Here is a 24,532-nt window from a genome sequence, read left to right on the forward strand (position 1 = left end):
GGCAATTACTCTACCTGTGGTGATTAAGAGGAGACCACATGGCATGCATGACATTAGGAAATCAGATACATTGTTGAAATAACAAAGATAGTTTTCACAAATGATTGTTTTCTATCTTTATTTCATGTAACGGGGTTGAGTTGTTAAGCTTTACGACCACACTATGAAAGTATAAATTACTATAAATAGGTGTAAAAAGTTGGGAAATGTCCTCTTTCTGCAGCATCTTGCTTAGAAGACTTGTAGAATGCCATTGCATGTTGTTGATGTCACTAAAGGAGCAGTTCATACTTTTTACAGAGAGGAGAATGACTTTGTAACGGGGTTGAGTGCGATTGGGGGACAGAGCTATATTATGTGATTTTAATGATAAATCATCTATCCATTAAAATACTAAACATGACCAGCAATAGGGTACATTGCTGGTTTTATGTGAATAGCATAATTTATGGATTATTTTCTATTTTTATTAGTTATATCTCAAGTCCACTTTCCTTAGCAGCCATCGGGGACATGAGAAAATGGACAAAATAGGTGGTGTGACGTCTACTAAAAAAAAGGAAGATAATTTCTGGAATTAAGATAAAATGTATGTAAGTTTTACACAATATTAAAGGGAACATTTCAATTAATGATAAAAGCTTTTAAAAATCAATTTTGGTGACCAAATAGATAAAATACAGCTAAAAGGATTAGAGGGACCTCAAATCGTACCGGTTTCGTGGAATGACTCATATATGATTCTGAAATTGGCATTCTGTGTATTGAAAACTTTTGCTTTTGCAACTAATAAGTATATTTTATGCTAATACCTTTGTAAATTTTTACAATATATTTTTATACTGCCATTGCTAGCACAGACTAAAGTTAGAGAGGATGTAAAAGTTTATTCTATAAAAATTGCCAACATGACCAGTTCTTCATCAGGGCAAGAACTGACTCCAAAATCAGACTACTTCTTCCACCACTGCTGAGAACAACTCACCCATATCAGTGATCCAGATGGCCACCCTCTCATAGAAGAAGTTCAGAATGAGGATGATGACAAAGTTAATGCAGGAAGCAGTGACAGAGGTGGCCAGTTGTGGAGTGATGAGGCTCCCCACCACCTGAATCTTCCTGGTCGGGCTGTCTTTCATGATGCTGGCAAAGGCAGCAAACACAGCCAGCCTGTAGGCTATGACTCCGGTAATACAGGCCACAATCAGACAGACCTGTTGAGAGCGCATACACAAACAGTAAAGCCTAAGTTATACATGGCTACGCATCGTGTCTCACACCGAAAACAGCTGATCTACAAGCTCACAATGCATCGCAGCAAGAGGTGTTTGAGCTTGTAATGTAGATTGTCCTAACGATCTTTACTGTATGTCTTTCCCCATCTCTCTCTCCCTGTTTCCTGTCCATCTCTACTTTCCGCAATACATAAAGGCAGAAAAGCCCCAAAAATATCTAAAAAAAATGAATAAACATATTTTCAATGTATAAAACACACTTATTTACCCAGAAGAGAACAGTTGCTCCAGAGAAGCAGTAGCGGGCACATTTGCTGGGCAGAGGTAGGTATGGCTCCATTTCCTGAAAGATTCAATGCACAATCAATGCATATCCTGGGCTTCATCAGTGATTTATTTTATTGCATTCATATCCATGTATGACACAGGCAGGCATTGATACCTGAGTGATCCTGTTGAGTCTCCTGTCAGTGCATTTGATTTCAAACTCAGGCCGCATCTGGAGTTGCTGCTGTTCCTCCTCAAAATCCACCAGGTCCCACTCGTACGCCAGTCGGGCCTGACGCCTCTTCCAGAACTCCAGAAACAGGGTCACTGGCAAAATGGATAGGGAGAACGGACATAAGAATCTATATTAACCACATTAACCCCTCTGTCCCTATTTTGTACATGCCATTTTTAAAACATGTAGATTTAAAACAGCCCATGCCAGGCTAATGTATTTAAGTTGTACAGTAGTTTGCTGTACGCTGGTGTCGTGCATCAAAGATAGCAGATCTACAATCTCACAACATGACGCAGTGTGACATGTGACCTTTTTGCCCTGCCACGTCATCATACAAGTAAAACGCCATAATGGCGAGTGGCGACCGTAGGGGCACGATATAAAGTTATCAAATGATGTGTTTTTCTTTAATAAACTGATATGAGGTCAATAAGGAGGCATTTATAAACACAATTATTCAATTCAATTAATTTGAGTAACTGTCTGTCTGTAAAGCAGTGCTGTGCGACTGTCTCCAGCCCTTGCTACTGTTGCCTCAAAATTGTATGGGTCCCCAATAAAAGGTTTTTGAGCGTTGTGACAATTTGTGAGCCTGTAGATTGGCTATTTTCAAAATGTTTGCCTCTTTCTTATATTATTTTAATATGTAGGCATATGTGTATTTATTAACCCACACACTATATCAAATTGTATTCTTACTTGCATAATGGGAACACTTTAGGGTTGTCATAGCCCTGAAACAGTCAGAAAACTAAAGCAACCAGTGTAGTATGAAGCCATAAGCTACTAGAGGCAAGGACAGACCTGGGCTACAGCAGTATGGGGACAGATTGATGCTATGGTGTGAAAGGCCTTTAACTGACTCAATCTGTCAGCCAGCGGGGAATGCATTAAAACCACAAGCCAGGTTAAACACACAGAGGGCATCATGAGCAGACACCTACCCCAAATCCCCATAAATATGGCAAAGAACACAGTCCCTTCATTATCAAACAGATGGGATTGCTGGAAGAGAGAGAGAAAGAGAGGGAGAGCATGGCCCGTTATAAGTTCCTTAGCAACCCAGAAAAAAAGTGACATGCTGAGATTTGGACACAAACATGGTGACATACTGCATACACACAGAAGGGTGCATTTCACTTGGATTGATTGACTGTGGTTGACATGTCATTCCAGAGTCATTCAAACATCTTTCTGACATTATATATATATATATATATATATATATATATAAAATTTAAATAAAACATTATCATTGCCATGGTTTGAAAATTACAGCATTGAAAGGTTTTCCCTGTCTTACCCAGGATGAGAGACAGGTCGAGTTGAGTTTCCAGAAAGTGCACTTCTTATCACAAAGTGGACACATCACAATACTACCGCCAATGGAGGCATCGCAGATCTCTTTACTTAATGACAAATAAAACAGCAACATGAAGACACAAAATGCAAATGAACGTTTTATGAATGACAAAATAATGCCAAGAAAATAGTTTCCAAGTAAAGTAGTCGTAGTAGTAGTAGTAGTAGTAGTAGTAGTAGTAGTAGTAGTAGTAGTAGTATTGAATGGAATTGAATATCAGTCATATTTGTCTTTTAATCAGTATTTTTCTATTATAAATGTGAATCACCTTGCCACCAATTAATCTGTGTTAAGTGGCATAGTAAGTAGACCTTCAATCATCAGATTTAATGAATCATAAAGGAGCTCACTGATGACCCCTGGTGGTACTCACCTAGAAATATTGTCATCATAGCTGAGCAGTCCATAGACAAAACATATAACACCAATGACAGCTGCAATGAACAGCATCTCTGTGTAAAACCCCAGCCAGGCAAAGTAGATCCCAATCTTTTCTCCATAATATTTTCTGTAAACAATAGATTATGCAAATATCAGTGCAGATTACAAAATCACCACACAAAAAACACACTGAACTGATGAAGCACACAATCAAGGATTTAGTCATTTAACTCTCAAATACCTGGAACGCGCCCGAGTCGCGTTAGATTTGAACCACTTTAACCATTATTTTTATGCTTTAACTATTGAAAAAATAGCAGATATACAAGCTCACAGCGCGGCACAGAGTGCGAGCTTGTAGATCTGCTATTTTTTTTTAATCTTGAAAATGTGTGCAAGACAAGTCTTTGAATATCTTTGACCCGATCTTTGACCCGACTTCTAAATCCTTCCTCTAAATCAGCTGTTCTCAAACCTTTTCATGTCAAGGACACCCAAAATTACATTTATTTGGCCGCAGACCCCCATCTCAAAATATGTTGTTCCAGGGACCCCCCAGAAGCAGAGATTTGAGTTACAAAAGTCTGTTTTGAAAAATATATATTGAAAAATGTGCAAACATTTTCACGATTTTTCTAAAATAGCAGATCTACAAGCTCGCAGCGCGGCACTCGGTGCCGCGCTGTGAGCTTGTATATCTGCTATTTTTCAATAGTTAAAGCATTCAATAATTGTAGGCCTAAATGGGTTAAAATACGTAAAGGTAGGCATAGACTGTTTGCCAGTAAACTCTAATGCTGCTGCTGCTACTTGTGTGAGAGTCTGTAATGTGTAGTTGTCTTTTTTATGTTGTGACAGTTTTTTTTTAGAGGGACACAATGGAAATAATTTATCGTGTTTTTATCCTCTGTGTGTAGAGGATAGGATAGCATGTGTGTGCTATTGTGTGAGCTATATTTTGCGGAAGTGCTGATGTGCACGCCTCTTTCCTTTTATCACCAAATAACTGCATTCACTCATTCATTCAAGGTACATGAAAACTGACTAAGTCCATGTTATTACTTACTCACCTGATAAGGTTAAGAGGCTGTTCTTTATAGAAACTAAGTAACCTGGCCCAGTTTTTGTACAGATTATAGCGTTCACTCTCACATTCTGAATTTCTAGACCTTTTCCAGTATCGACTCTAAAAAGAGAGAGAAAGAGAGAGATGGCAGTGCATGAGGCAAAAGTACAAACATCTATTTGACAGTGAAAGAAATAGTTATGGTAGTTTTGTGAAATAACGTTAAAGGTATTATAGAATATAAAGTTTAAAGGAGAATTCCGGTCTAAAAGGCTTTCTTACCTTTTTTTCCATTCTTTCTGTACTGTGCCGTAAAACTATTCAGTCACGTTCTAAATCTCGAGACGAACGTGACGTCTGTTTTAAGGCAGAATCTCAACTATGACGTAACCCTGCGGTCACTTCTGCATGTTAGCTCAACAGTGTCTTTATGAACAAGCTCTGTTGTTTCAGCACGAGCCGACGGTCGCTTCTCGATCTTAGGATGTCTTACAGTACTTATAAACAGCCGACAAGTACAAAAAGAATGGATTTTGCAGCGATGGAATAAGCATATTCGAATAAGCATATTCGCATAAGCCCCCGCTCCTGTTGTGGGCTGTGGTCACAGGTCGGCCAAAGTGGACAATATTGCCTATAATACCTTGACAGGTTTTTTGGAGATAAAATAACAACAACAAAAAGGTAAGAAAGCCAGTTATTCTCCTTTAACTGATAAGAGAAAAATTATGACCAAATAGATTTTGAACAGGGAACAAAATGTATACAATTTCCACATGAAATGTGTCCAAGTAAAAAGAAAAGTTGATTAGAATATTAGAACACCTGCATGTAAAGTGGTTGTTAAACAGTTAAATCTGTGTGTCCGGCATTTCTACAGCATTATGATAATTCACCTTCACCTTTGTCATTATAAATAGCTTTTTAATGTTGATTATTATGATTATTGTTATACACCACAGTGTGTTGTTGCCTTACATCATGCAGTGGGAAGGCTGTGGTGTATGTCCCGTTGCTGAGCAAACGCTTTATGCCTTTTTTATCTTTCTCTTTGCGGTCCTCTTTGTGGTACGGACAGCGAGCCAGGATGTAGTAGACCTAACAACAAGGAAAGAAGGGGAATACAGGAACACATTAAGCCTACATTTTGGTTTTCCACTAGACGTTTACAACACTTATTGAACCAGTAAGACTCCCTAATCGGGAGATAAGGGAGTTTAGAAGGCAGTCGTAGCCAATCAGGAGGGAATATGGGAAATGGGACCGATCCATGTTGATGACATGACTTTAGAGATACTGTGTATGGCGTTGTGTGATTTTAGGCCAAAATCTGTAGGAGCAGTGTCCAAAAAAGTGTTTGAAAACATCTGCCTGATGGTGGCGCTAAATGGGACAGATCCATGTTGATGACATGACTCTAGACATGCTGTGTACCGCTTTGTGTGAATTTAGGGCAACAACACTTATTGAATCACAGAGTTGCTCATGTTGAGATGGATGTTCATGAAGCATCTTAGCTCCAGGTCAAATGGCGTAAGTCACTGGTTCTCAAACTTTTTCGTGCCAATTAAGGTAAGCCTGTGTCAGAGCCCACACGGTAGGAGAGAGAGAGAGAGAGAGACAGATCTCTGTCTCAGTGGAGCACAAATACGTAAAATGTAAAGATGTAATAGGATTATGGATGATCTGACTCTGATTATGAATTATAAAGGAGGAGAGATAGTTGTACCTGAGGTAATGCCAGCTACTGTATACCAGATAGTGTTATAGCTATTCATCATCGTCTCCTCATCTCCATTAATAACAAAACATTCGGAGGGTGAGTGAGACTGATTGCATCCCAGATGTCCTGATGTATTCTGCATGGCTGTCAATGTTAAAATCACTCTGATCCAGTGAACCAAACAATATAGTTTACCACTATTATTATAGTTATAGTTTTGGTGTGGACTGCCATCCACTTCAATTAGAATTACTTTTAGTTCTGGTTATCGTCCTCAGTGTGAATTCTGCTATGTCATAAAATAATCAACTTAAATAACTGCCACTCACAATTCTGTTTCTTGTGGAGGGTGGGAAAAATGTGTCCTTGTCCTTGATGAGGAAGAAATCAGTCTTTCCCTTGTCAAAAGCAGAGGTGAAATAGTCGGGTTCTGGACGCATAATGCTCTCTGGCAAGCGGAAGGGATGAGAAAGCAACTTCAGAGGGGCATCTTTGGCATGGGGGATGTCGCTGGCCTTGAAGGGAACCTTGACCTTCAAAACATCTGCATAGGTGGCCAACACCTCCCATGGAGCATGGATCTTCAAGAAGTATGTCTTGCCATCATCTGAGTCCTGAGGGGTACACACAGGATATAAGGTTTAGCTCCTGTGTCTAGTCAAATTTTAAATAGTTACATTTATTCAAATTACCAAATACATCTTTGAATGATGACTTTAATAATTGTGTGGCAATGATTGTATCTTAGTAGTATAACAATGATTATGGGATAGCAACCTCTCCTATAAAAACAAGCAATGGGCCATCCCTTTAAGATTTTTTTTACACAAGTTGGATGCATTTCAACATTGAGACCACTAGGGGGCGGCAGCGTTCCACTGTTGAAGTTCTTACCGATTTGTCCTCAGTCTCCAGTTCCAGTCCAGCATTCTCAAGGTTTTTCTCAAATTCCCTCCTCCTCTGAGACCTCTCCTACAGATAGACACAACACGCGCACACAAACGCACACGCACACGCACACGCACACACACACACACACACACACACACACACAAACACACACAATCTGAGCCTTTATTCTTTTGTCACCTCTTCGGAATGTCATCTCATTCCTCGAATAGAATCGATAAGAATCTTTCTTCCTTTAATGCATTGTCTCTCTAAGATGACAAAGTTAACTATTGTATCTTTGTGAAAGTAAAATGTCATGTTCAAATTCTTCAATGAAGAGAGAAGCCGCATCTCATGGAGGTCAGTTGACCTTCATGAGAGCTGTGATGAATTGAAGGTCAACTGAACACAGGCTAAGCCAAATAAATGTTATTGTGTGTGGGAAGTGTGATGATCGCTTCTCTCCTTTTCTAGTTACTCGCCTTAGAACATACATGGGCAACAGGCGGCCCGAGGGCCACATGCGGCCCCCACCTTCACTTAATGCAACCCGCCAGGTCAATATCGGAATACTGATATATTATTGATTTCAGCTGTTACAATTCCAAACATGCGAACATGATCTGATTTAATTTTTTCAGTAGCTTAAAGACACGTATTACAAAAAATATTGTGTCGAATGTATTTGTATTTAAGTTCATTAACATAACTAAACATAACTAAATAACTGCGACGCGTTTTGAGCTTGTAGATCGGCTATTTTTGCTACTTACGGTAGGTGTGACATAGAATGATAGAGTAGGGCAGATCATTTACAAAAAAAGTTAAAATATGAGATAACAGCCTGACAGTACAGTATATGCAATGTAGGCCCTCTGGAGTGAGTGTGGAAATATAGTGGCCCTCTCCATCATTGAAGTTGCCCACCCCTGCCTTAGAAAATCGACACTACGTCCCATTTCTCGCCGAGCCCACGCGAGCCCATGGCATCTCACCCCTGGTCAGCCTGTAATTGATACCACGTGTTGACCCTCAGATGAATACAAAGCAACCTGTATGACTGGCTGAGCTGACCAATGTAGTGTGAGGAAAGTATAAACCCTTGTATTCTCAATGTTCTCTGGAGAACTCTCTGGATCGGGGGTCGCTTGTGACCCTTGACCTTTGATGGACATCCAACACCAGGATGGTTTGACCCCTGATCTTTGATGGACATCCAACAGCAGGATGGTTGGAGTATAATGGACTATAGAAGATTTCTTTTCCTAGTATGGAGGAAAGACAAGTGACTAAACTCAGACTAAACTCAGTTTTCGCCATCTGGACACATTTTTACATTTAATAATTTCTCACTATCACTTTTATGTATAGATGTGGTGCTGATATTTTATTTCCATGTATGATTATTGCAATGACAAACGGAGGGGTTTGTAGTGTGATAGTAACCATGTATAACTATTTATTATTTTTATCAGTGCTATACCATGAAGGGAACCAAGAGAGCACTATTTTGTATTTGATCTTGAATGGTTTTGACTCATGAACTTATGACTTATATAACAAGTATCTCCCATAGCAAGAAAACTGAAAACCAAAGGTCTAATCACACAATGACCAAAAATATGTACTGTTTATGGTGCAATCTTATCTAGAGGCAAAACAGGAAGCTTATTCCTTAACTAAAATTAGCAGCTTCCAACTTCCCTCCCTGATTGGGACATTTAATTAGAGATGCACCGAAAGGAAAAAACCCTAAACCAAAAATATAACAAAATGCCCAAAATGTTCTTTCTTTCTTTCATTGCACTGCCATCGTTGTCAAGGCTGAGAACGGGACGAGAGCTAGACAGATACTACTGTATAGTATTGTTTGTGCAGTTTAAAAAAAGATAATTACAAAAAAACTGTAGAATGAAGTATTACATTTAGGCTGTTCCCTGATAAAAGGCCAAAGTAATCAAAAGATAAACATATGCCAACTCTGTTCTCCCCCCCCCCCCCCCCCCCACACACACACACCTGTTTCTTCTCTCCATCCTTATCATCTACATATGATAACACAAAGTCGATCCTACGCCGCCCGTCCCTGAAGAACACAGTGTCTTTATTCAGATGTAGATGATCAGTCTGTAAGGGAGAAAGAAAAAACTATTAGCAATCCAACACAATCGAGAAGGGCCTTTCTGCGTGGAGTTTGCATGTTCTCCCCGTGTCCCCTAGGGTAGGTACCCTCACAAAAAACATCCAGTGATCATTGGTCTCTATACTGCCTCCCCCTGGTCAGCCAGGGTGCCTGGTGGAGGGGAAAGGTTGGAATAATGCGTTCCTTCCACGCCATACGTCCGATCGGGGAAAGTGATTCCCCCGGTCAAGTGATTCCCCCGGTCAAGTGATAAGAAGCGGCCTGCTCACTCCTTATGCATTGAAGGAAGCATGAGCTCAGTTCGGGGCTCTCCCCAGGTTGGCAGAGGGAGAGTAGCGCCCAGGATTACAGCTTAGACAATTGGCACCGGGTGGAAAATGGGTTACAAAATCATGGGATAAAAAAAGAAAAGAAAAGAAACAATAAAGGGAAGACTTACATGCAATGTGTTTTTCAACAGAATCTCTTGAGATATGTTTACTTTTACACAGTAGATACAGCAACTAAAGTAAATTAAAGGGTAATGTGCTCAGATACTGTAGGTACTCAAGACATTGTTAATAAATCTTTATCTGCGGGGAGGTGCAATAAGTAGCCACGCCACCAATTAGGAGAATCTTAAACTGTTAAGTGAAAGTAGACCTTTTGACATAGACACAAAGTGAAAACATATTTTCGGGGCTGTTCACATTATTGTGGGCTCGCCTATAAGGCGAGCACACTTTAGATATTGTCATTATTTCTATACTAGGCAGGCATATCAAGTATCAAAAAACTTCGGTTCCTTTCTACTCCTACATACTTAGTGAGAAAATGAAAATAAAAACATCAATGTGTTCAGCTTACTGTGGCGAAGTATGCTATTACTTTTTACAGCAATCGGCCAAATGGTGGCGCTGTAGGAAGCTTTCGAAAGTGCGATCTTTGAACAGGTATAGCTCATGCTGTGTTATAAATACAGCCATGAAACCTGTATACACTTATGCGTCTCCTCATGCCAAACAACTTTTACCCTCTAACTTTTGACCTCTGACCTTTAGGTCTCCCACAATTCGGAATTATATGAAAAACAGTAAAAATCTATCTCCTCCTGGGATTTTCGCGTCAAGTGCACAAAACTTTTTTCACATGAACTTTGGACCAATACGGTCAAACTGTCTGGTCGGATTTCTTTTAAAGTGAAATATAATTTTTTAATAATTCAATCAATATTGCGGTTTTATGCAAATTATTCTTTTGCCTCTAAATCATATATGCAAAGTTACGCGTTCATGGCATTTGGCAAAGATGTAGAGGGTTAGTCAAAATATCACTGAAACCAATCTTATTCCAATTGGCCAAAGGGTGGCGCTATACGAAGCGTTTGAAAATTCAAACTTCAAACGGGCATAAGTCATGACTCGTTTCGTTTGAAGACATGCAACTTGTTACACGCGTGCTTTGACTCGAGCGGAAGACATCTGTGTCGTTGTTAAGTAAGCTCCGCCCTTCGATTTTCCACCATTTTGAGCACTTTGTAAAACGCGTAAACCCGCTTTTATTCTGGAATTTTCGCTCCACGTGCACAAAACTTTTTTTACGTGAACTTTGGACCGATATCTAAAGATCTGTCAGATCGGATTTCTTTAAAATTGAAACATGCTTTTTTAAATAAATTCCATGAATATTGCAGTTTTATGCAAATTATTCTTCTGCCTCTAAATCATACATGCAAAGTAACATGTTCATGGCATTTGGCAAAGATGTAGAGTGTTAGTCCAAATATCACTAAAACCAATCTTACCCCAATTGGCCAAAGGGGGGCGCTATATCATTTTGAGCAGTTTGTGAAACGCTTAAACCCGTTTGGATTTTTTTTTTGCAATTTGCATGAAACATTCTACACACAATCTAAGGACCTTTATCTAATATGCCTATGAAGTGCACACACACAAAAAAAATAATAACCAGTAAGACTCCCTAATCGGGAGATAAGCGACCGTAAGTCTCGCTAGAAGAGGGCCATGTGAGAAATGAGGGGTGGGGTCTCCGCGTTGCCTTGGCGGACGAATAGGTACCGGCCCCGGCTCTCCCGGACGCTCCTAGGCCGAGTTAGGGCATTTTATGTGAGCTGCAGTGGAGGGGGTCCTCCACTGGGGGCGCCACCACTTTTGCATCCGTTCTGGAGTAGCAGGAGTGGGTGGTCCCCGGGAATTCCCCGTGAGTAGCCCCGTGGGGGTGGTCATTTGGTCATTTTTGCACATTTGGTATTTTTTTTACACCTGGGGGTCCCCCAGGGACCTGGGGGTCCCTGGAACTCCGGGGGTCCTTGGAGGTTGTAGTTTGGCAGGTAAGGAGTGTGTGTGCAAAATCTGGCATGGATCGGGGCAACGGTTGCGGAGATATGAGCAGGGCAAAAGTGTGACGTCTGACGTGTGACGGACTGACGCACGGACACCTGGTGGAGCTTTCTGTAGTAAGTGCGACCTACGGTCGCAATAATGAATATAGCTGCAAGCAGCGATAAAGTGGCCAAAGCCAAAAACACCTCAAATCATGAACACAGCCTGCAATGTGCGTGAAATCTTGCAAGCACATTCCCAATAGGTCAAGGAACAGATACCACCCTTCTTACATTGGCCTGTTATAGCGCCACCAGCGGGTCAACTTTTGCACAACACATTTTTGGAACAAAATGGACCAATCTTTGACGTCAGTAACGTCAAAGAGAGCACTGCCTGCGATCTTGACATTTTGTACTTTAATAGCCATTGTTTTCTGGCTTGAAGCGAGCCCACAATTGTTTCGAAGGAACAATATTTTTCTAGTTGTGGGCTCGCCTATAAGGCGAGCACACTTTAGATATTGTCATTATTTCTATACTAGGCAGGCAGTCAGTGCAAGTATCAAAAAACTTCGGTTCCTTTCTACTCCTACATACTTAGTGAGAAAATGAAAATAAAAACATCAATGTGTTCAGCTTACTGTGGCGACGTGTGCTATTACTTTTTACAGCAATCGGCCAAATGGTGGCGCTGTAGGAAGCCTTCGAAAGTGCGAACTTTGAACAGGTATAGCTCATGCTGTGTTTGAGGTAAAGCCATGAAACCTGTATACACGTATGCGTCTCCTCATGCCGAACAACTTTTACGCTCTGACTTTTGACCTTTGACCTTTAGATCTCCCACAATTTGGAATTATAAGAAAAACAGTAAAAATCTATCTCCTCCTGGGTTTTTTTCGTTACGTGCACGAAACTTTTTTCACATGAACTTTGGACCAATACGGTCAGATTGATCAACCAGATTTCTTTTAAAGTGAAATATAATTTTTTAATAATTCAATCAATATTGCGGTTTTATGCAAATTATTCTTCGGCCTCTAAATCATACATGCAAAGTTACACGTTCATGGCATTTGGCAAAGATGTAGAGGGTTAGTCAAAGTATTACTGAAACCAATTTTAGTCCAATCGGCCAAAGGGGGGCGCTATACGAAGCGTTTGAAAATTCAAACTTCAAACGGGCATAAGTCATGACTCGTTTCGTTTTAAGACATGCAACTTGCTTACACGCGTGCTTTGACTCGAGCGGAAGACATCTGTGTCTTTGTTAAGTAAGCTCCGCCCTTCGATTTTCCGCCATTTTGAGCAGTTTGTAAAACGCGTAAACCCGCTTTTATTCTGGAATTTTCGCTCCACGTGCACAAAACTTTTTTTACGTGAACTTTGGACCAATATCTAAAGATCTGTCAGATCGGATTTTTTTTTAAAAATGAAACATGCTTTTTTAATAATTCAATGAATATTGCAGTTTTATGCAAATTATTCTTCTGCCTCTAAATCATACATGCAAAGTAACATGTTCATGGCATTTGGCAAAGATGTAGAGTGTTAGTCCAAATATCACGAAATCCAATCTCACTCCAATTGGCCAAAGGGGGGCGCTATATCATTTTGAGCAGTTTGTGAAACGCTTAAACCCGTTAGGATTTTTTTAGCAATTTGCATGAAACATTCTACACACAATCTAAGGACCTTTATCTAATATGCCTATGAAGTGCACACACACACAAAAAGAAAAATAATAACAAATATAGCTGCAAGCAGCGATAAAGTGGCCAAAGCCAAAAACACCTCAAATCATGAACACAGCCTGCAATGTGCGTGAAATCTTGCAAGCACATTCCCAATAGGTCAAGGAACAGATACCACCCTTCTTACATTGGCCTGTTATAATAGCGCCACCAGCGGGTCAACTTTTGGCACAACACATTTTTGGAACAAAATGGACCAATCTTTGACGTCAGTAACGTCAAAGAGAGCACTGCCTGCGATCTTGACATTTTGTACTTTTATAGCCATTGTTTTCTGGCTTGAAGCGAGCCCACAATTGTTTCGAAGGAACAATATTTTTCTAGTGACAATATCTAACCGTCATATCAAGTTCTCCTCAAAACTTCGGTTCCTTTCTACTCCTACATACTTAGTGAGAAAATGAAAATAAAAACATCAATGTGTTCAGCTTACAGTGGCGAAGTGTGCTATTATTTTATACAGCAATCGGCCAAATGGTGGCGCTGTAGGAAGCCTTCGAAAGTGCGATCTTTGAACAGGTATAGCTCATGCTGTGTTATACGTACAGCCATGAAACCTGTATACACTTATGCGTCTCCTCATGCCGAACAACTTTTACCCTCTAACTTTTGACCTCTGACCTTTAGGTCTCCCACAATTCGGAATTATATGAAAAACAGTAAAAATCTATCTCCTCCTGGGATTTTTGCATAACGCGCACAAAACTTTTTTCACATGAACTTTGGACCAATACGGTCAAACTAGTCTCGGCGGATTTCTTTTAAAGTGAAATATAATTTTTTAATAATTCAATCAATATTGCGGTTTTAAGCAAATTATTCTTCGGCCTCTAAATCATACATGCAAAGTTACACGTTCATGGCATTTGGCAAAGATGTGGAGGGTTAGTCAAAGTATCACTGAAACCAATTTTATTCCAATCGGCCAAAGGGGGGCGCTATACGAAGCGTTTGAAAATTCAAAATTCAAACGGGCATAAGTCATGACTCGTTTCGTTTGAAGACATGCAACTTGTTACACGCATGCTTTGACTCGAGCGGAAGACATCTGTGTCGTTGTTAAGTAAGCTCCGCCCTTCAATTTTCCGCCATTTTGAGCAGTTTGTAAAACGCGTAAACCCGCTTTTATTCTGGAATTTTCGCTCCACGTGCACAAAACCTTTTTTACGTGAACTTTGGACCGATATCTAAAGATCTGTCAGATCGGATTTCTTTAAAATTGAAACATGCTTTTTTAAATAAATTCAATGAATATTGCAGTTTTATGCAAATTATTCTTCTGCCTCTAAATCATACATGCAAAGTATCATGTTCATGGCATTTGGCAAAGATGTAGAGTGTTAGTCCAAATATCACTAAAACCAATCTTACCCCAATTGGCCAAAGGGGGGCGCTATATCATTTTGAGCAGTTTGTGAAACGCTTAAACCCGTTAGGATTTTTTTTAGCAATTTGCATGAAACATTCTACACACAATCTAAGGACCTTTATCTAATATGCCTATGAAGTGCACACAAACACACACACACAAAAATAAATAAATAATGAATATAGCTGCAAGCAGCGATAAAGTGGCCAAAGCCAAAAACACCTCAAATCATGAACACAGCCTGCAATGTGCGTGAAATCTTGCAAGCACATTCCCAATAGGTCAAGGAACAGATACCACCCTTCTTACATTGGCCTGTTATAGCGCCACCAGCGGGTCAACTTTTGCACAACACATTTTTGGAACAAAATGGACCAATCTTTGACGTCAGTAACGTCAAAGAGAGCACTGCCTGCGATCTTGACATTTTGTGCTTTTATAGCCATTGTTTTCTGGCTTGTAGCGAGCCCACAATTGTTTCGAAGGAACAATATTTTCTAGTGACAATATCTAACCGTCATATCAAGTTCTCCTCAAAACTTCGGTTCCTTTCTACTCCTACATACTTAGTGAGAAAATGAAAATAAAAACATCAATGTGTTCAGCTTACTGTGGCGACGTGTGCTATTACTTTTTACAGCAATCGGCCAAATGGTGGCGCTGTAGGAAGCCTTCGAAAGTGCGAACTTTGAACAGGTATAGCTCATGCTCTGTTATACGTACAGCCATGAAACCTGTATACACGTATGCGTCTCCTCATGCCGAACAATTTTTACGCTCTGACTTTTGACCTCTGATCTTTAGATCCCTCAGAATTTGGAATTATATGAAAAACAGTAAAAATCTATCTCCTCCTGGGATCTTTGCGATACGCGCATGAAACTTTTTTCACATGAACTTTGGACCAATACGGTCAAACTAGTCTCGGCGGATTTCTTTTAAAGTGAAATATATTTTATTAATAATTCAATCAATGTTGCGGTTTTATGCAAATTATTCTTCGGCCTCTAAATCATACATGCAAAGTTACACGTTCATGGCATTTGGCAAAGATGTGGAGGGTTAGTCAAAGTATCACTGAAACCAATTTTATTCCAATCAGCCAAAGGGGGGCGCTATACGAAGCGTTTGAAAATTCAAACTTCAAACGGGCATAAGTCATGACTCGTTTCGTTTGAAGACATGCAACTTGTTACACGCGTGCTTTGACTCGAGCGGAAGACATCTGTGTCGTTGTTAAGTAAGCTCCGCCCCCCGATTTTCCGCCATATTGAGCAGTTTGTAAAACGCGTAAACCCGCTTTTATTCTGGAATTTTCACTCCACGTGCACAAAACTTTTTTTACGTGAACTTTGGACCGATATCTAAAGATCTGTCAGATCGGATTTCTTTAAAATTGAAACATGCTTTTTAAAATAAATTCAATGAATATTGCAGTTTTATGCAAATTATTCTTCTGCCTCTAAATCATACATGCAAAGTAACATGTTCATGGCATTTGGCAAAGATGTAGAGTGTTAGTCCAAATATCACTAAAACCAATCTTACCCCAATTGGCCAAAGGGGGGCGCTATATCATTTTGAGCAGTTTGTGAAACGCTTAAACTCGTTAGGATTTATTTTTGCAATTTGCATGAAACATTCTACACACAATCTAAGGACCTTTATCTAATATGCCTATGAAGTGCACACACACAAAAAAAATAATAATAATGAATATAGCTGCAAGCAGCGATAAAGTGGCCAAAGCCAAAAACACCTCAAATCATGAACACAGCCTGCAATGTGCGTGAAATCTTGCAAGCACATTCCCAATAGGTCAAGGAGCAGATACCACCCTTCTTACATTGGCCTGTTATAGCGCCACCAGCGGGTCAACTTTTGCACAACACATTTTTGGAACAAAATGGACCAATCTTTGACGTCAGTAACGTCAAAGAGAGCACTGCCTGCGATCTTGACATTTTGTACTTTTATAGCCATTGTTTTCTGGCTTGAAGCGAGCCCACAATTGTTTCGAAGGAACAATATTTTTCTAGTTATTGGAAAGAATTGGTCACTTCTAAAATAGATTATGTGTAATAAATGTCTGTTTCTTTAAAACAAAGCTGTACAACAGGAAATACTTATTGAGAATAATGAATTGCTACTAAACCTTTTAGTAGATTTATTCGGAACAATAGATAGATATAATATAATGAAAGAAATGGATGTAATGACATGAAATGAAAATGACAGAGTAATGAAATTAAACAATAAAAGATAGGAAATGGACAGCACCCGGTTGCCTCGGAAGGCAACGGGGGTCTGACACTGATGTGCAGTGCCTGATGGAAAGCTAAATACAGAGTATACAGAGGATATACGGTTAACCCCAAGGATACAAATGTAATCATACAACCCTGACAGTACTTTGGTTGTATTTGGTTGTATAGGACTTCCAACGTAAAAAAGACCATAAAAGGTCTTATTTGGGATATGTTCCTTTTAGGCAGGGTGTTTAACTGTACTTGTACTGTACTACATTTCTATTGTATTGACTATACTTGTACTGTTCTCCATTTTTGTCTAATAAAAAAATAAAAAATAAATCAATCAATTTGTCACTCGTACTCATGCAGGCACAATAAGTGAAATGCATTTTTTTTCCATGGAGGACCAGGCCTCCTCTGACCACAGTGGAGTTATCAAGCCCCAGTCTCCACAGACAGACGACAGTATGAGCAGGAGTTTTACCCCTGGCCCTGTGCCAGCCGGACAACCAACCACACCAAACACACTGCTGGACGATGTCCAGCAACTTGTAAAAGGCATGCCTATCATTATACTATACTTGGACTGAATCTGGGGAGGAGAAACTAGTCTGAATCTGAAATTAAATGTCTTGAAACGTTTCGTTACCTTGGAATGCTTCATTATGGTGCGAATGGTTTTTTATTCATATTCTCAACTTAAATCACTCACTCTAAGTCTTCTCCATTTACAGTACTTATAATAACACAACTCCCCATACACACAACCACTATAAACCAGACTCATTTCAAAGGAAGATGACATGTCTTTAAGCCCAGAAAATGTAAGGACACCAGCTCCACTTTTAGTGATTTTACTATTGAATTGTGTATATTGGCCATACTTTGTAGGGAAAATACCACACAGTATATTATCCTGACCTTAGAGAACATAATCTTTTCAGTTGGAACAGTAGCCGAGCCCCACCCTGCTTGTTTATCAGACCCTTAAGCCCTTTGCACACAGGCGCGTTTAACCGCACGGATAAAACGGACAATATAATTTTTTGAAAAGAAAACAATGATTCTCTATGACCTCATGCACACCGGCTCCGAATTAGCCGTGCGACGAGTGGCTGCCGCCGTGCGTTTTTTTTCTCGATCGAACCCAGTTCGATTCGTGCGTCTTGTCGCATGCGGTAAAAAACTCATCACTCCTTTTATGACTCCTTTTTGGATCCGCAGCGCCGATTCCGCACAGCCTTGCACACCAAATCCAATGCGTTTTATTCATGCCGCAAACGAAAAAAACGCAACTGTCCTGTGTGCAAAGGGCTTTACTGTACAACCACCCGTGGGAGAAGTTAGGGTGGGGATATTCCACATAAACATCTTATTTAACGACTGGTTAACATGCATTATAAAAACATAATTCATGCGAATAGTTACAGTATGACATATAGTTCTTACAAATGCACAGCAAAAATCATCAACGTAATTTAACCCATTTTACCCTATTTTTACACTCTTGTGGTAAAATCCACACTTAGCTACACTGTGGCTTTGCCTTGCAGGCAGCCAGTACATCAGGCATGGTCAGAAGCTAATGCAATAATCAGAGGAGCTCTTTGAGAGGAACAGATCTTGTGACTCAGCAAAGAGAGCAGTGAGTCAGCAGAGAGGGTCAGTCACTCTCCATAATGACATCTGATAGATAGTGAGAAAGGGGAGGCTGCAGACCTGAAGCACAGGCAGATCTAGGGCCCAGGCAGTTTCATTGACCCTGCTGTTGTATTTGTATGAGCCAGCAGGCCCAGTAACAGTTTCAGGACATTGGGTTCACCGATTCATCAATCTGGCCATAAATAACGTGTAAATAAAGTGACAAAATATTTCTGTAAGCAAAAATGAAAAATATAAAAGAAATCAGCCGTCAAGCAAAATTTCTTTTTTTTTTTCTTTCTGTGTTGACAAATGTTGGACACATACATATATTTTATTTGATGTTTGGCACTATTTAAATAGATTTTGCATGAAGAATAAAGCATTCTAATGACTTTTCCGGCCACCAAGGCTTGCCACCTTGGATGGTGCGCTTATCCACTCACGGCTGTTCGGCTTGGTTTAAGGCCTTGATGTCGACTGACCAGTCTTGTTTTCTATTGTTATATTTATATTTAAATTCACAAACATAATCAATCGGTCAACATCTATGGACAGGGTGATTCATGTTTAAGTCACCATATGGTTATTTAGGGTCTTTTACTATCCTCATCTGCCCAGATCCTAGAAGCCACGTCTTTGCATTGGGTCCTGCTGCTCCCAGTTCTTGGAATGCAAGGCCCTGAAGAAAGAGACCTTGGCGAAGGTTGAAATGCTGGACTGAATGCCAGACTCTGAGGAGATTGTTGCAGGCATTCCAGGCTTATTCCTTTCTGGCTTGTGTTGGTAGAGTACTCATTCATAAGCATGCATTCCGTTTTCTTTGTGTTTCGCTTGAGTCCTACTTTGGCAGCGGCTTCTTCAAATGAGATGAGCAGAGTCTGAGCAGATGTTATGTGCTCTGCGGTCAGGACGACATCATCCGCATAGTCGAGGTCAGTCAGGTTTTTTCACGCTCTGACGACCAGATCTCCTTCCAATTGAGGCCATTGAGGTAATTTACTATAGTTAGTTGTGAAACTGTCTGGGCTGTAGATTTGCCTTGGCCATTTCCTGCTCCAGGTCTACAGATGTACCATATATATATATATATATATATATATATATATATATATATATATATATATGTATATATGTATATACATACTGTAGGAGACATGCTACTAACAACTTAGATCAGGGGTCTTCAACGCTTTCAGGCCAAGGACCCCTTAGTTGAGAGAGAGAGATGAAGCAGGGACCCCCCACAACCTTATCATAGATTCCATATAGTTTCATTGTTTGACAGCACTATCCTCAGTATATTTTGGTTTCATGTCAATTTTAGATATTTAACCACTTGAACCGTCAATATTTAATAAACTTGACCTTTCACTCTACCTAGTCTGCTCTTTTCCCCTACTTCACCAAACCTCTTTACCAAAAATAGCCGCTGCAAGGCGTTGTGAGCTTGTAGATTGGCTATTTTTGGCTACAGTTCTCAGAATATGGATGCTAGGGTTTACGTTGTTAATATAAAAACGATTGGAACATTTGGAAGACCCCCTGTAGTAACTCTGAGGACCCCCTAAGGGTCCCAGACCCCCTGTTGAAGACCCCTGACTTAGATTGATTGACTGATAAGCTGTTATGTAATGGAGGATGTTTTGCACACACATGGAGTTTAGTTAAATAAGATCATGACACCTACCTCTGTATTCCCAGGCAGCGTCTCTCTGTCAGATAGGGAATTGAGACCAATGCCGTTGTTTTCTTCTGCAACATAAACCAACAATAACACAAAAACAAATTTTATAAATGCTGTATACCAGTAAGACTCCCTAATCGGGTGATAAGCGACCGTCAGGTCACATACACAAACTTTAGAAAGCAATCATAGCCAATCAGGAGGGAATATGGGAAATGGGACAGATCCATGTTGATGAAATTACTTTAGAGATACTGTGAACAGCTTTGCGTGATTTTAGGACAACATCTGTGGTAGCAGTGTCCAAAAATGTGTTTTGCAATAATCGGCCTCATGGTTGCGCTAGATGAGGGCCATGTGTGAGAAATCAGGGCTGGAGGTTGTAAGTTGTGTGCAAAGTTTGGCATGGATAGGGGCAACGGTTCAACGGTTCCGGAGATAAGAGTAGGGCAAAAGTGTGACGTGATGGACAGTAACAAACATTGCAGTGACTACAGACTCAAAAGCTGACAGAAATGGCAGACATTGCACACACGTTTCATTCATTGAGTCCCACATAAAAACAAACTTTCTCAATCCAAACATTCTGTCACAATGTCAGCCACTCCCACATGTCATTCCATCTCACCTCAGTTCCAGTTACAAAGCAAACCTGTCTCAACCATACACAGATACCTCAAACACAACAGCAGTGGTGGAAAGTTGCTAAGTACATCTACTCAAGTACTGTACTTAGTATCATTTTGATGTATTTTTTACTTAACTGGATTATTTCCAATTGTCAATACTTTTAATTCTACTCCACTACATTTCAAAGGCAAATATTGAACTTTTTACTCGACTACAATTACCGTATTTGAAAACATTACTTCCTAGTTACTTACTAGATTTAAATTATTATTTTTACAAAACACACATTAACCACTTCAGCCCCATTTTACTTTATCTATTTGAAAATAGCCGATCTACAAGCTCACATTCGTGTCGTGACGCACCATGAGCTTGTAGAACTGCCATTTTCGAAAGATTTTAATACATTTTATACACATGATATCTTGTGAAACGGGACATTCTGCATAATAAGTACTTTAACTTATGGTACTTTAAAGTTATACCATGTAACCTTTTTTATAAAACAAATCTTAAAATTGTCCTAACTGTTAAATCGATAAAGTTTTAGAACCCCCACTCCGTTAATTTCAGCTTCTAAAGCCTTCTCTTTATATGTTTTCTATGAGCCGTGAGGGGGGAAGAATTTCGCGGCAAAATGACGTCATCTGCATCATCTGTATACGTTGTGTATACGTTGGCCAATCATATCGCGGATCATAAACACATGGTACACTACCGGCCAATCACAGGCGTATCTGCAGTATCTTCAGGAAATAGCTTGCTTCAACAGCTTTGTTTACACTGGTCTAGAAGTCTAGCATGTAACTCCCCAACCGCTGCTCGTAGATGGACACGAGAGACCTCTATGGATGCGTCTCGGCGAGGCGAGGCGGACGCGGTGGTCTGAAGGCCCGATCCGCGGCGAAAAACGGCCGAAAAAAGCAGCGACCGCGGTTTGCTATACTGCTACAGACCACTAGTTGAGCAACTTACACAGTATAGCTTTAAGTATATTTGACTTTTACTTTTGTAATTTTACAAAATTAAAATCCATACATTGCAGTATGGATTGCAGGCAATGGAATTTCCAATTGCATCTTTTTAATTTCATTAAACGTCCTGCGAAGCTTGGCCAATGAGCCAAGTGTGGGACTGGGACATACATACCGTAGTACTAGGTACATACATATAAACAACAAACAGACAAAGCCAGATGTGACGCCTACTACGCCTAGTTAATGAGACACAACCGTGAAGCCTCATCATCTCCTTGCCTAATTACATGCTCATGTGTGCAACAGAAAATAAATGGCTTAAACAGAAATCAGCTGTCATGCACTCTTGCAGATGTGCACCTGCACCATGGTGATGTTCAATATCCTGTGAGCCAAAAATAGAACTCTACCGTGCCAGTATCAAGGGGCAAGTTCTGCCGATTTAAAATGACTCCAATACGGAAGTAAAACTTCCTATGATTGGCCGCTAGTTGCGCTGTTTTCCCCCTCGGCCGATAGCAAAAAGAATTGTTCACCATTGGATCCCATTCATTTTCCCCTTTCGTGTTCTAACCTTAATTAACATTTTCATGAATACTTTATGGTTCCTATCGCTAGTTATCGCTAGCCTTTCAATCACCATCATATGCGTTTTGTCGAAATTTGGTCCAATGTATTTTAAAATAAATTATAAAGTTGCAGGGTGGGGGCGGGGCCGACTTCTGATGAAACTGATCTGCGGCCAGCCTGCATGCAGAGCAGATCTAACAACTCGTCGTAATGCGACGCACTGTTAGCTAGATCGGTTTATTTTGTACAACGGCGTGTAAACATTTTTACAAAATAAATCTATTATACAAACCCAGGTTACAATGTACATTTAGCAGACGCTTAATCCAGAGCTATTAAAATGAGTGAGGACATAAATAAACACACATATATTCTCTATAATTATATAAATGTTAAAACATCGTTTTTGTTAATTCGCCTACAATGTATTTACTCTTATAGGCATATCAGACACAAATACACGACTTGGTATTTATTTATTATGAAGGCTACCTACTGCCCGATTGTGTAACAAGCCTATATATAATGCCACCAAAACAATGCGTCTTTATTTGTTTTTTCTCGTCTTGATTTGTGCAAGTATGGCATGCCATTAAGCTAATAGCCCTACATAAACATATCGACACCAGACAACATATTAGTGGCCACTTACAGCCAAAATAGCCTATGTTCTAAGCCAAGGGAAGCCTATATTATTTTATAAACTCCTCTTTAACATTGGCATATAGCATTCTTGATAATTTGTCAATCATATGCCTACCACAGACTTACTTTATAGGCCTACTTCAGACCATTTATCAAATATTTCATGTAACATTTTGGAAACTGAAAACAGCACTTTTTATATGAAGTTGCATGTCCTGCTATCCTGTATAATTCTTGCCATACCTCATATACCTGTTGTTGGAGCCAGGATGGGAGATCTCGGTCGGGAGCTCTTTTGGAATTTGAAGTTGGTCATAGCAGACTTCGGCGACGTGATGTTATGGCAATTATCTGGCTTTTTGTAGGTTTAGAACGGCTATTAGGTAATAATGTATTTCTCCCAAGTAACCACTCGTATATAAAGTGGTATAGCCTATAATATAATAGCCTATAAAACTAAAAAGAAACACTCAACATTTAGCCTCACCAAATGGTATTAATTAAAACATTTGAAAATAACACTGAGGCTACAGTATAATTGTCAATAGAACAGTCTGCAGCACGTCAAACTAAGTTAGCACTTACATTCACTCACACATACAAATGTCACACAAATTTGCATAGGAACGCACACAAATAGACATAGGTTGATCTCACATTTTATTTCCAAAATATAAACCAGAATGAAATTGACTGAATCAAAGAGGAGGAATATGCTGAATGATGTAGGCCTGCTACTGTAAAAAAAAAAACTCAATCAAACAAATGACATGAATCAAGCGCATTTACGATCGCTGATTGAAATAACCTCTTTAGCCTCCCGGAATAATTAACCCACGATACTGCATGTCAGCTCAATAATTAGTTCATGAATCCATTCGTGAATCCAGCTTCTCTTCTACTGTAGGCTGGCTACTTAGCATGTCACAATCACAGACTGTAGTCACAATGGACAATTCATATGCATATTGCATCCATTCCTACATTAATCGCATTGTTAACATAGGTGTCAAATTGTTGTCAGCTTTTGTTAAGAGGTGTGACTGAGAACTATGAATGCACTATGAACTATGAATGCAACCTCAGTCCTATAAACATCACAAATCCCTGTTAATAAATATGAATAAACACATGCATATTTCTCTGGACGAATGCCTCTTTGCTTTGTGAAAAGTCTAGTGGACAATTAGCCCCATATAACCTCGAGACAACAGTATGCAGCGACGGGTGAGGTTCTATATGGGGCTAGTGGACAACTGGATTATTATAAAACCCAGCGGAACTACACGGGCACTTTCAAAAGTGGAGTCCTCAACAAGGCTTCCATGCGGGGTACAGAGTCCTAGACGGCCGGTCAGGTTAGCGGTAGCCTCGGGAACC

The 24,532-nt window shown here is 39.9% G+C and overlaps 1 protein-coding gene across 1 annotated transcript in view; it reads right to left on the reverse strand.

Annotated features, from left to right (window-relative positions):
• ano5b (anoctamin 5b) overlaps positions 1-24,532 on the reverse strand; it is a 47,864-nt gene that overhangs the window by 6,940 nt on the left and 16,392 nt on the right. The window contains exons 2-13 of the mRNA XM_080729973.1: positions 20,334-20,398; positions 9,184-9,291; positions 7,168-7,245; positions 6,603-6,887; positions 5,529-5,648; positions 4,555-4,670; positions 3,477-3,611; positions 3,044-3,149; positions 2,685-2,745; positions 1,678-1,829; positions 1,504-1,578; positions 986-1,214 (exon numbers count right to left, since the gene is read on the reverse strand). Coding sequence (XP_080586099.1) covers positions 986-1,214; positions 1,504-1,578; positions 1,678-1,829; positions 2,685-2,745; positions 3,044-3,149; positions 3,477-3,611; positions 4,555-4,670; positions 5,529-5,648; positions 6,603-6,887; positions 7,168-7,245; positions 9,184-9,291; positions 20,334-20,398 — 1,530 coding nt within the window. The remainder of the gene's footprint in view (positions 1-985; positions 1,215-1,503; positions 1,579-1,677; positions 1,830-2,684; positions 2,746-3,043; positions 3,150-3,476; positions 3,612-4,554; positions 4,671-5,528; positions 5,649-6,602; positions 6,888-7,167; positions 7,246-9,183; positions 9,292-20,333; positions 20,399-24,532) is intronic.

Source organism: Nannobrachium achirus, assembly GCF_963921795.1.
Source record: "Nannobrachium achirus genome assembly, chromosome: 7".
Taxonomy (NCBI): Eukaryota; Metazoa; Chordata; class Actinopteri; order Myctophiformes; family Myctophidae; genus Nannobrachium; species Nannobrachium achirus.